Below are 12,103 nucleotides of genomic sequence, written 5' to 3'. Positions count from 1 at the left end.
AAGTATAAAGATTAAGAAGTCAGACTTATAAAACCAATAAAGTGTGTGTAAATGATTGTTCATTTTGAAAATATTATTACAAGTTTTCCTCAAACTCTGAGCTCATCAAAATAATTCCATAGCTGGTTGAAATAACTTTAGGGACAGGTGCTTTATTCCATTAAGACCAATGTTTTAATTAGAACATATTTTAAAACCATTTAAGAACAGTACTGCATTTTAAACTGTTAAAAATGGCAGTCCCTAAAAAGCAGCTGGCCTCCACTTACTTTCTGCCTTTATCAGCTGATAGCCCCACAGATCCTGTTAAGCTGTTGGGACCCCAATTCTCAGCATATCTGCTTATTCCAGTGAAGGCAGTGACTTCATTTAAGAGAATGCTGCCTGTAGAGCATCCTTTAGAATCTTTTTAAATAAAATGCTAATCAAAATTAAGTAGGGCTATGAATTAGATGGAGAGTGTAGGGATTAGAACCCAGAGCCCAGTTCCCCTGCAGAGGCTTTCTGCACGTCATACTGCACGGCCCTTTCCTCCGGCCCATCCTCTCTGGGAAGAGAAACCACCATGCATAGCACAGTGGCCATAAGGCTTTCAGTGCCAATGCCTCTGAACACTACATCTGGTTCTCAAACTCCCAACCCTATCTTTGTTTTGCATTTTAAAAAGTGGCATAATACATACATCATTTTAATTTTCTCCACAAGATTGTGGATGACTGACAGAGTGCACTCTAGAGAGGCTGGCTGCAGTGTTACTGTAAATGAAAAGAAATAGAATTAAGAATAGAAATAAAGTCACTAGATGAAACTATATTTAAGTAAATGGAAAACACGACTCAGATGACCAATATTGTTATTTATACAGAACTTTTAAATCATATATACATAAAATAAGGTATGTATAAAATTTAAACAAATTTACTTGATTCAGTAATAATAAAGGCATTTTTAATCGTTCACCCATAATAAAAGTAGCTCTTATTTTAAGTAAATAAGTGTTCATACACTGGTGGGCCTGTGACTTATTCTGCCAAACCCCAAACTCAGAATAATGGAATATTCAGGGTGGATCATGTGAGGCATTTCACTTACTGATGAAGTGGAAATAACTACCTAATTTGTCATAAATTTTACATTGTAATCCTCCTATCTCCCTAACAAAGGGAAATACTTTTTGGAAATAGTGGACATTCATTAAGAGAGAAACACTGAGACAGATATTATGCGAGAAATTCCTAAGGTCTGAAGGATTAGTTCATAGTATTCTAATATGTGTTACAAAATGCTGAAAATTTCAAATTAAAGTCATTTTTTCCTGTAATGCCACAGGCCCAACTACATCTTACACTTTCTTTGCTAAAATCTTTCAGCTTAGTTAACTGGATAAATTTTCCCTTTTGGAGCATATTCCCGGTTTTATGCAGAAGTCAATGGAAAATAGATTCGCTTTGCAGAAGCTGCTTTACAAGCAAGTATGCTAGAGCATTTTTATCAAGTGAAGCATACAGGCACTGTCTCACTCAGACGAATTTAGAACATTCTTGTTTGCTTTTACAAACCTGAAGGGAAGATGGTATGTAAACAGAACATGTCTGTACTTGAAGAGCATGATTCTAGATATGATATATACAGTCAAAGAGATCAAAGCATGCCACATGGTTACTAAGTACTCTCTCTTTGCATTACACAAAGATCAAAACATGTGCTAACTCCAGTAGCATCACTGCACCGACTGTGCATTTACTAATTTAAAATATATGTCTTGGTTTCTCAGGAGCTCTTGATGAGTTCCCCACTCCTTTACTTTTCCATTGTGCAGAACCACTATCAGATCTGCATTCTGTATTGTGGAGAGTCTGTGAGCCACCACTAGGCACGTCCTCCCCTTACTGGCCTGATCAAGGGCCTGCTGAACCACCTGGAAGAGAGAAGGATTTGTGTTCACCAGCTCAGATTAGATGCTAACAAACTCGCCCAAATCAAACCAATTAAGGAAATCTAATAACATTCTTGGTGTATTTGCTTATTCCCAAGGAAGTTGCCCTACTTTGAGAAATAGTCATCCTACTCAGTAGAAATCTAGAAAAAGCAATTATGGATATTTTAAGACTTAATTGGACAAGGTTTTGTGACAATAAATAAAAATGAAATGGTTGTATATAAAAGTAAGTGGTCCAAACTCAAAGTCAGAAAGTGTATTTCTGTGGAAGTAGAATTATCTAATTTACTTTCTTTCTTCTCATTATATATATATATATATATATATATATATATATATATATATATATATTTTTTTTTTTTTTTTGGGGGGGGGGAATCAAATTTATCTGTAAAACTTTCCTGACTAAAACAGCATCTTAGCTGCAAAGAGGTTATAAGGCTGTGTAAAGGAAATGAGACTGGAGGGTAAAAAGCAATATTTGTTGAATATATAAAATGTTCAAATGATGGATAGCTCATTTAAATCTTTGCAATAATCCTGTAAGGTGGGGGTATTTTTACTTTTCTGATGAGTAAACTGAGATTTGAAAAGCCCTGGTCACTTGACCAAGGTCACACTGCCAGTAACTGATGAATCCAAGGTAACAGCCTAGATATCTGATAAAAAAAGTTTTTCTTTCATCACACAGGGTCTCCTTGGAAATCAAGAATGATAATAATCTACAAACAGCATTTGAGTGGGGTTAACCACATGAGTTCTTAGATCAGGCAGCCTCTATTAGAATTTAGGGAAGTCACTTAACTTTTCTAAGCCTCAGTATTCTAATCTGTAAAATGAGTATGATGATAAAATAATCTAATTCATTGAATTGCTATGAGGCTTGAGATGACAGCATATAATAATGAGTACTCAATAAATACAAGGTAGGACAAACATAGGTTTACAGGTGTGAGTATGGGAAACACAGTTTATTCTTGTATTATTTTCCATATGAACAACGGTAAGCCTACTTTTGCCTTACCCTGTATTAATGATTATCTCTTATTTGACCAATGTTCATTTAACAAATAAGTGCCTAATAGGTGTAAGAAACTACTAGGGGACAAGGAAATAGCAAAATCAAACATCTGAAGAGTTTGCAGTATGGGTCTGTCACACGTGTTTGCTTCCTTGTTTCCTTCCCAAACTAAGCTAATTATAGAAGGTGGAGTAACTAGCAGGCTCGCACACTGCAGTGTAGAGCACTCTGTTACACAGGTAGATTGCCTTATTAATTTGTTTGGCTTTATGGGACTAATAACAAAATAGAAAAGTTAATTTTCTTGTGCTTTTTCTTTGAATGGAGAAACATTTCAAGTATCGGGACCCTCTTTTTGATAATGAGACAAATTCAAGAGAGAACACCTTTCTAGAACACGAGATGCCCTGTGTCCCAACTCCCTCCCACTTCCCCCATCTCTTCACCAGCCTCTAACCATAATTAGAACTGGTGACCCTATGACTACAATTATCTCCAGGCCTTTCTTTCTCTAAACTGCCCTTCATTTTTTCCCATGATTATTCACTCTCATATGTGATATTATATTCTGAGATGAAAAAAGAGGATGTTACCTTTTCATTCTCATTGTCAAGGGATGAAGTGGCCTCATCCAACAATAAAATTTTTGGCTTTCGGAGAAGAGCCCTTGCAATAGCTAGTCTTTGTTTTTGGCCGCCAGAAAGCTGTGTTCCTTTCAGTCCAACTTGTGTGTTGTATTTCTATTACAGGAACATGCAGTTAAGAAAGTAAGGCTTGGTTATTGAAATTAGCATGGCAACTAAATATTTGAGAACCATCTAAATATTTCAAATTTTGCTACTCTGGAAAATTTGTGTCCCAACAAGTACTGAAATATATTCTTGTGCTTTGTTGCAAATGAATGCTAAACCAGCAATAAACACGACCATTTCATTTACATATCAAATCTAGTCACAGGCAACAGACCTTTGCCATTATGCTCCTACAAAGGAATTGTTTGAATTAAAGCATAAGAGAAAAAAACAATTGGCAAAAAAAGTTCCAAGTACACAAAAATCTTTTTCCATTAAGTTACATTACCTTCTATTTTCAGGTCAACATGATTTAAAGTATCTAAACACAAGGAAATTATTGGGTCCCTTCATTTTAGCTCTTGTTAAATTTCTACAGGCATATCTCTTCAGATGCCAGGATGCTGTACTCAGTGTCAGGGTGCTGCCTGGCAATAAGTTAGGTTGGCATCTTGATAGTGACATTTAGCACTTCACAGTGTTTCCACAGCTCTCCGACTTACTAATGAATTACCCTTCTCCAGTGTTTCCCTCTATAGATGGGCAAAGGGAATTTCTCATATCCTGTAGCCTTTGGAGTCTGTTAAATCACAAGTGGTCAGTTCAGTTGGTGAAAGCAGCCTCCTGGTTGCTTTCTAGATTGTCCTTTTGGCTCTTCTTCCCTCCAGGGTTTCACACTGCTTTCTAGTAGTGGTTGCCATTTATCTAACAAATGCACGCCTATGGTACTCAATGGGAGGATGGATCTGTTCTACTGGAAGGCAAGTCCAAGTGTACAGCCTTCTAAAGGTGGATCCTGTAGCCACACCACAGAGAAGATGCAACATGTGATTATATGCTGTTCATTCTGTCTTGGTACCATGGCGATGCTTGAATCAATTGCCTTTCCATTCACATCTGACTGGGGCAAAGCTGGTATTGAGAGAGCCTATGTCATAGCCTTATGACAAATGTGTCTACTTCATTCAAAACTCATTTTTTAACTTAAAATGCACAGTTGATTTCTTTATATCAAACAATGGATGTCTGAATTACTAAAGCTCAGTGAAAGTGTTTTTTTCTGAAGTGAAATGTTGGGGCCTAGCCCCAACACGGCAGTGAAATGCTGTACAAAGAAAACATACTTCAACTATCTCCTCTGAGATTTTATCTGGGAATGCCAGCAGGCTGGACCCCTTCCTCCTAAAATGTATTTTGTAAAATTTGGAATTATAGGGTAGGGTCATCTGAAAAAACTGTGTCATTAATTTCCACACACTGCAAAATCCCCATCTAAATTAGAGATCTAACCTCAAACCAAAAACAGAGAATGGGGAATGATAATGGGGTTGTAGCTCTTTTAACTAGTCTCACTTAAATTGTACATGGATTTTTCCACGTAGCTGAAGAAGGTACAAGACTAGCTTAGAAATCACTTTGCATTTTTGGCCTTCTCTGGATTATAGGACAATGTAAGTCTCAAGAATGAATTGGATGAAAATCAAATTCAGTTGTTTTTGCCTATCATAGGCAGAACAGATTATAAATGTAGATATAAAGGTAGATATACAAAAACATTTTCAGATACTTAAACTGACGGTTTTGTTCTTTAATGAAGAATCATAGAGTTCCATTCTTTCCTGTTTAAACCGAAAACATAAATCAATTTTCTGGCAAACACTGAGATGGTGAATGCCCTGAAATCACCTGTTTTATGAGATGAAGGGGCAATGGCTTCTTAATACGGACCTGGGGCTAAAAGCTACTTGGGTCCTGGTGGGAACATAAAAAAGATCTAATCCTAAATCAGTTGCATTCTGGAAAATCCCCGGCGGCCCTGGGGTGAAATTGCAGGGTGGTTCCAGTGGTCAAAGTCCTATTTAAGAAGCCATGATGTGGCTTCACTGAGCTGTCACTGTATGTTATTGTGGGGACTATGGGGCATCTACACCTGGTCTATTTCTCATAGGAGCCTTAAGACCAAGGTGGTGTTGCAACTCATCTCCCATGCTCCAGGTTGATATTTCCAAATGCCTAAAGGTCATCTGCATGGCATACACCACAGATGTATTACCCTTAGCACACTTCAAATCAACTCCCTGATATTCACCCTCCTGGATCCCCAAAGGTTATATAAGGTGTCCAGGAAGGTGTCTACAAAGGTGAAATTTGAAAGAGCTTGAAAGTTAAGCAGCTGGTTCTGCAAAGAGCTAGAGGAAGGGAGATCGCAGCTGAAGAAAAAACAAGTGCAAATGTCCTGAGGTAGGAAAGAACTTGACATGTTCATGAGACAGAAAAGAGGCCAGTGTGGTTAGAGCAGAGCCAGCACATGGTGAGGAAGGAGCTGGAGAGGCCAGGTCACAGAAAGCCTCACCAGTCACATGAGGAATTTGGACTTTATTGTAAGTGTTATGGGATACCATTAAGAAGCTTTCAACCAGGATTGTTTTTAACATAAAAACTAATGTTTTAAAAGGATCCCTCTAGTTGCTGTGAGGAAGAATAATAATACATATTAATTCAGTGAATATTAAAATAGTTTGGTCTTGGAAAAACAGTCACATCAAAATTTCAAACTTTGCTTTTACATATAACTTTACATTAGGTGCTGGTAATAAATACATTGTGTAACACAAGGAGCACGTAAAACAACCATTTAACCTCACTGAACTACTTAGGCTAATTTGGCAGCTTTGAAGTTCAAGATTTCAGATATTTTCTTACCTCAGGGAGACCCTCAATAAAAGAATGGATATTTGCTGCACTTGCTACTTCTTTTATCTCATCTAATGGCACAACACGGCTGTTATCACCATAGGCGATGTTCTCAGCAATGCTACAGTTGAAGAGCACAGGCTCCTGAGAAACGATTGCTATTTGGGAACGAAGCCATTGTATGTTCAATTCCTTTGCATCCACACCATCAAATAGCTGCCAAAACCAGAATGGAGAATGGTATGTGAAGATCCAACACTGTATCATGTTACAGTTCACTGTATTCAGACACACAAATCATAACAAGAAGGTTAGGCATTCAAGCTATTTAGTAGTATAATGTTACCCAAGGAAGGCTCGTAAATCATATGTCTCATACAAGTGGACAGCGAGTAAATGACTAAAATGCCAACTCCTAAACTTACCTGACATTTCTAGGAATGGCCATATATTCTAGAGACCAACCCAGAGTCTAGAGTAGAGCCTGCTGCTCTGTACTAAAGTCATGTGGAAAATGACCAACCTCCACCGTAACAGGACCCCACTTTATTAAAGCCCAGAAAGAGAGTATGACTGATATAGAAGCCCACAGGTAGAAATATGTCATTTTGCACACAGCCATGTTTGTTTATATGTCCATATAACATCAATCAACCTACTCTGTGAGGGGGCTCTTTAGGCACCAGGGAAATAGTGGTAAATAAGACAAAGCTCTTGCCCTCCTGCACCTTATATTCTGGTGGAGAGAGGCAGGCAATAAACACACTAACAAAGAACTCAAACCAGAAAAAGACAGTGTCATAAAGAAGGGATAATGGCAGAGAGAATGACTGAGGATGTGGGGATGTGGGATGAGTGTGGGTGGATGCATTATTTTCTATGGGGTTATGTAAAAGCCCTACCTAAAAGTAGCATTTAGAATGAGACATGAATGAAGAGAAGGAGCCAGCAAAGAAGAGTAAAAACATTCTAACATGGAAGATCAAAGACCCATAAGTAAGTTTAAAGAACACAGACACACAGGGTACAATGAGCTGGGGGGCGGTGGGGGGCGGGGAGGGAGGGGTGATAGGGAAGGAGTTTGGAGAGAGAGGCAAGTGCCAGATCATGAAGGATCTTGATTGATGCTATGGACTATGGGTTACTCTAACTGTGATGGGAAACCATTGGGGGTTTTAAAGGAGGGCTTGTCATGTGCTATGTGCAGACAGATGAGTGGTACCCTAATACTAGTACTCATTGTGGACTTATTGGTAAAAAGGGAGCCATTTTAGACCATTCCATTTTGCAAACAGTCATTGAGAATCTGTGATGGGGAAAAGACTGTAAATTGCAAGAGAATAGGACTAATAAGGACTGATAGAAGTCTGACTTTTAGAGGCTTATGCTTTGTTGTGAGAAGAAAGAGGCAGAACAGGAGGTTGTGTTTGTGTGTGTGTGTAATGTGGTGGTGGTTGCGGGGAGAGGATTAGTGAAAACCTGAATATACTGTGAGGAAGAAAAGTCCCAGGTGAGAAAAACAGTCTTTGGAGTTCAAAGGAGGGAGAGGTTGCATTTTTTTTTTTTTTTTGAGATCAGATTGCAGGACTTAATAGAATTGATTCAGATTAGCCCTAATCATGCACAAAGTTTTGGGATTTGGAGGTGGAAGGGTTGAAGATGGTCAGTGGGAACAGCAAAAAGCCTGAGCCAGGGAGGCAGAGGAAACTATTACCTCTCTCTTAAACCAGAACCGAATAAAGAGCCTGGGCATGGATATTAGGCCGGTCCTCCAACACCTGTATTTTAAAAGAATTCCATGGCTTATAAGATGAAAATTTCTACCGCCATAATGGCTGAAGAATCTTTGGGTCTTTACACTTAGCATCAAAGTCCTATCCATCATTCTTATTATTGGTTTGCTTGTCCTTTTAGTTAAGGGATAGTTTTTTTTTCTTTCTTTTAACTACTGTACTGTTTGCCCTACCCAAACCAGTGAAGATACTTAAGCCCAAGAGAACGTTTAAGAATAGCACCATTAATCCCCAGATAAGTTGTATTTAAATTAAGTCTTACTATTTGTCCTCTCATGGGATCATAAAATCTCTGCAGAAGTTGGACAGAAGTGCTTTTCCCACAGCCACTGCTCCCAACAAATGCTACTGTCTTCCCTTTCTCAATACTGAGGGATAAGCCACGGAGGATGAGAACATCTGGGCGACATGGATAGAAGAAAGAGACTTCCCGGAACTCTATATTCCCTTCACATATGTCCTGTGAAGAAAGTTGGCAGTGTTTAGAAAAGTTGTAACACATTATAGCACATTGACTTAGCACCTTCTGAAAACTGAACATGTTTCCACACTACTTTAATTTTAAACATCATATTCCTCTCTGTGGAGCTGCTGACTGCACACTGGTTTCTGTTACTTTTGTTTAGATTTTTATATCTTCGCTTCTTGTTGTCTTCACTACTGGACTTCACAGAGTTGCTTAAAAGCCCAGGTTTCCTTCAGCTTCGCTACCCAGACACAGTCCAGTCTAGAGATTAGCTTAATATGGACAATGAACAATAAGTGGACATTTAAAATCACAGTTGTGCTTACTGGTTTTTTCCCTTCTTGACTATAGCTTTCTATAGTTGGTTTCTTTTCCAATAAAGCAAACAGATGTGCAGCCCCGGATTTGGCTCTCGAATATTCAGGTGCCAAAGCAAGTGTTTCTCCAATGGCCATAGCTCCGTATGCAATTGCAGTAAAAACTCTATCAAAAGACAAAGCATTTGAATCTAGTTAGGTTCATTTCAAACAATGGAGCTCTAAAAGTAAAGGAAAAAGCAGGCACAGGAATATCATCTTTTGACCCAGACAACACCACTAATGCTGAAGGCCCAATAATGATCTTTCTTGTAATTTTCTACCACATAGTTATTGTCCCTTGCTTTGTACACCGAAATAACCTTTGAAGTTCAGGTAATCTTAAAAGTTTCTCTTCCAGATAAGAGACACAGATCAAAGGTCCTAACTAGTGAATGTTTTCATATAAGTGATGCCATCTGATCACCTAGGAGATAAGGAGGGCAGGAACTCATATAACTTTTTAACAAATGAAGAGACTCTAGCCTAAAGAAATCAAGCCATTTGCCTAGGGTCACATAACTGTGAAACTGTAGGACTGGAACTTGAACTTCCTTGTTCATTGTTTTCCCTTACATGGTGCTGTTTGGAATGGAAAGCTGGCCTGAACTCTAAATGTGTGCTTGTTGGAGTTTGTTATCACTTGTTTCCCCGTATTAGCATCTTCAGAAGGCCCTAAATATCAAATCTCCCTTGATTTGTCTCCTTTACATCCCTTCAGTCATTGATCCCTCTATTTAGACTTCTTATCTTGTCCTCCTCTCCTCTGGATAATCTCTGGGGAGGACAGGAGTTGGGTGGCTGCCATTGCAGTGAACACTAAAAGAAGGCTTTCCTGTTCTCCTTGTTTTAGCTAACTAAGGTTACTTTCCTGATTGCAACGATAACTCACAGTTCTTCCAGGGCTTCCCAGCCTAGCAGAGCAAAGATGGTGGTGAAGGCCTAGCTTGCATCTTTACCCCTTATTATTTCAAGCTATCAACCAACTATCAATATTTATTGAAAACCTGCCTGTTTGGGTCAGTAAAGACTTTGACTATTCAAAGTCTTATATGATTTCCTGTCAGGAACTGCACTTGGATTTTTGGAGGATGAGGCCACAATACGAAAGCAGCCTGGCTCTGTCTCTCAGGCAGTTTTCAAAGCTGTGGCTTTTATTCTTACTGTACTGAAGGCTGTCTTGGCCTTGATTCTTTCTTAGCCATGTGCTCTACTTAGCTTCCTGCTAATATGTATAGCAAAGGAGAAACAGAGAGGAAAGCTCAGTAGTGGGGGTATGAAGAGTAACAGAAACCTCTGCTAGGCAATAATAGTTTCTAAACTATATTGCAAAGGGCAAGTCAGCTAGAAACTAAAAATCAGAGAGGAGAAAATTATTTTGTATTTTCCAAAGTGTGCACAATTATAAGGAAGTGAGTCAAAAGTGTTACCTGGGCTAACAGAGGCAGAGGGGAGAATTTTACTAAACATATATGTGTATGAGAACCTAAACAAGAGATTGTCTAAATCAGGGGTCCTCAAACTTTTTAAACAGGGGGCCAGTTCAGTGTCCCTCAGACCGTTGGAGGGCCGGACTATAGTTTTTAAAAAAAAACTATGAACAAATTCCTGTGCACATTGCACATATCTTATTTTGAAGTAAAAAAACAAAATGGGAACAAATACAATATTTGTATTCGCACGTGGCCCGCGGGCCGTAGTTTGAGGACCCCTGGTCTAAATGCCTGTGCATTTGTTGCAAGGCAGCAAAGTGAAAATGGAATCACCTTTTAAAAAATGCTCATCTGAGAGAAACTTCTATAACAACGGAGATAAAGAGAGCTTCTACCATAGAAAATGTATGTTGCCCCACCTTGTTTTTTTTTTTTTTTTTTGGAGGAAAAAGTTAAGGCTGATATTAGCCATGCTGATAAGCATATTATGAGCACATCAAGGGATTCTGCTGTTAAAACTCCCTTTATGCATCTCCCTTTAAGGCACACTATTATTTCTGAAAGAGAGACAACTTATCCATCCTTATAGCTATAAATCATGAAAATACATTCTCATTTTATAGGGTGAATAAGACATCTTAATATTTAACAATAAACTAGAATATGACTTCCCCAATTTTTATATAATTCTAGGAGGTTTCTGGTAGTGGCCAAAAGAAAACCCTAAGGTTTTAAGCAACTATGGAGAGCAGGCTGGGATTCAGTCCCCATCCCCCTATTTCTTTCTTTCTTTTTTTAATTTTTTTTTTTGGTGCTCTATCCTGTAACTTACTTTTTTAAATAAATAATTGATATTTTACAGAGAGGAAGGGAGAGGGATAGAGAGTTAGAAACACCGATGAGAGAGAAACATCGATCAGTTGCCTCCTGCATACCCCCTACTGGGGATGTGCCCGCAACCAAGGTACATACCCTTGACTGGAATTGAACCTGGGACCCCTCAGTCCGCAGGCCGACGCTCTATCCACTGAGCCAAACTGGTTAGGGCCTATTTCTTTCTTTAAAAAAATGTTTTTAAAAAATATTTTTATTGATTTCAGAGAGGATGGGATAGGGAGAGAGAAAAAGAAACATCAATGATGAGAGAGAATCATTGATCAGCTGCCTCCTGCATGCCCCACACTGGGGATCGGACCCGCAACCAAGGCATGTGCCCTTGACTGGAATTGAACCAGGGACCCTTCAGTCCACAGGCTGACACTCTATCTACTGAGCCAAACTGGCTAGGGTCCCATACCCCTATTTCTTAAAGAAAGTGTGATCCTCAGATTCTGTGCCTCAGAATAATCTGGAATATTTGGTAAAATGTAGATTCCTGGCCCTATACCAGATCTACAAATATCTGGGTTAGATTTGTGGGGGGAGCTTCAGATGACTGCATTTTAATCAGCTCCATGATTGGTGAGTTTGGACACTGTTGATTTAGAGAATGACACAAAGTTCTTTTTACTTAAGGAGGATTCTAGTAGGAGGGAGTTTCTTTGTAATCTCTTCCATTCAGTTAGTTGATTAGATAGAAAGCTGTCTATCACCCTAGATTCTGGAAGGCA

General features: G+C 38.8%; 1 protein-coding gene across 1 annotated transcript in view; it reads right to left on the bottom strand.

Moving 5' to 3' along the window:
* Window positions 1–1,720: 1,720 nt before the first annotated feature.
* The window catches only part of ABCB5 (ATP binding cassette subfamily B member 5), a 92,837-nt gene continuing 82,454 nt past the window's right edge, over window positions 1,721–12,103 (bottom strand). The window contains exons 23-27 of the mRNA XM_070425151.1: window positions 9,031–9,187; window positions 8,501–8,698; window positions 6,455–6,661; window positions 3,554–3,700; window positions 1,721–1,918 (exon numbers count right to left, since the gene is read on the bottom strand). Of these exons, the coding sequence (XP_070281252.1) occupies window positions 1,721–1,918; window positions 3,554–3,700; window positions 6,455–6,661; window positions 8,501–8,698; window positions 9,031–9,187 (907 nt within the window). The remainder of the gene's footprint in view (window positions 1,919–3,553; window positions 3,701–6,454; window positions 6,662–8,500; window positions 8,699–9,030; window positions 9,188–12,103) is intronic.

The sequence above is a fragment of the Myotis yumanensis genome, unplaced genomic scaffold, assembly GCF_028538775.1.
Source record: "Myotis yumanensis isolate MYYU_CA2020_CCGP unplaced genomic scaffold, mMyoYum1.0.hap1 SCAF_9, whole genome shotgun sequence".
NCBI classification, from domain to species: Eukaryota; Metazoa; Chordata; class Mammalia; order Chiroptera; family Vespertilionidae; genus Myotis; species Myotis yumanensis.
This window is presented reverse-complemented; position numbering and strand designations above follow the sequence as displayed.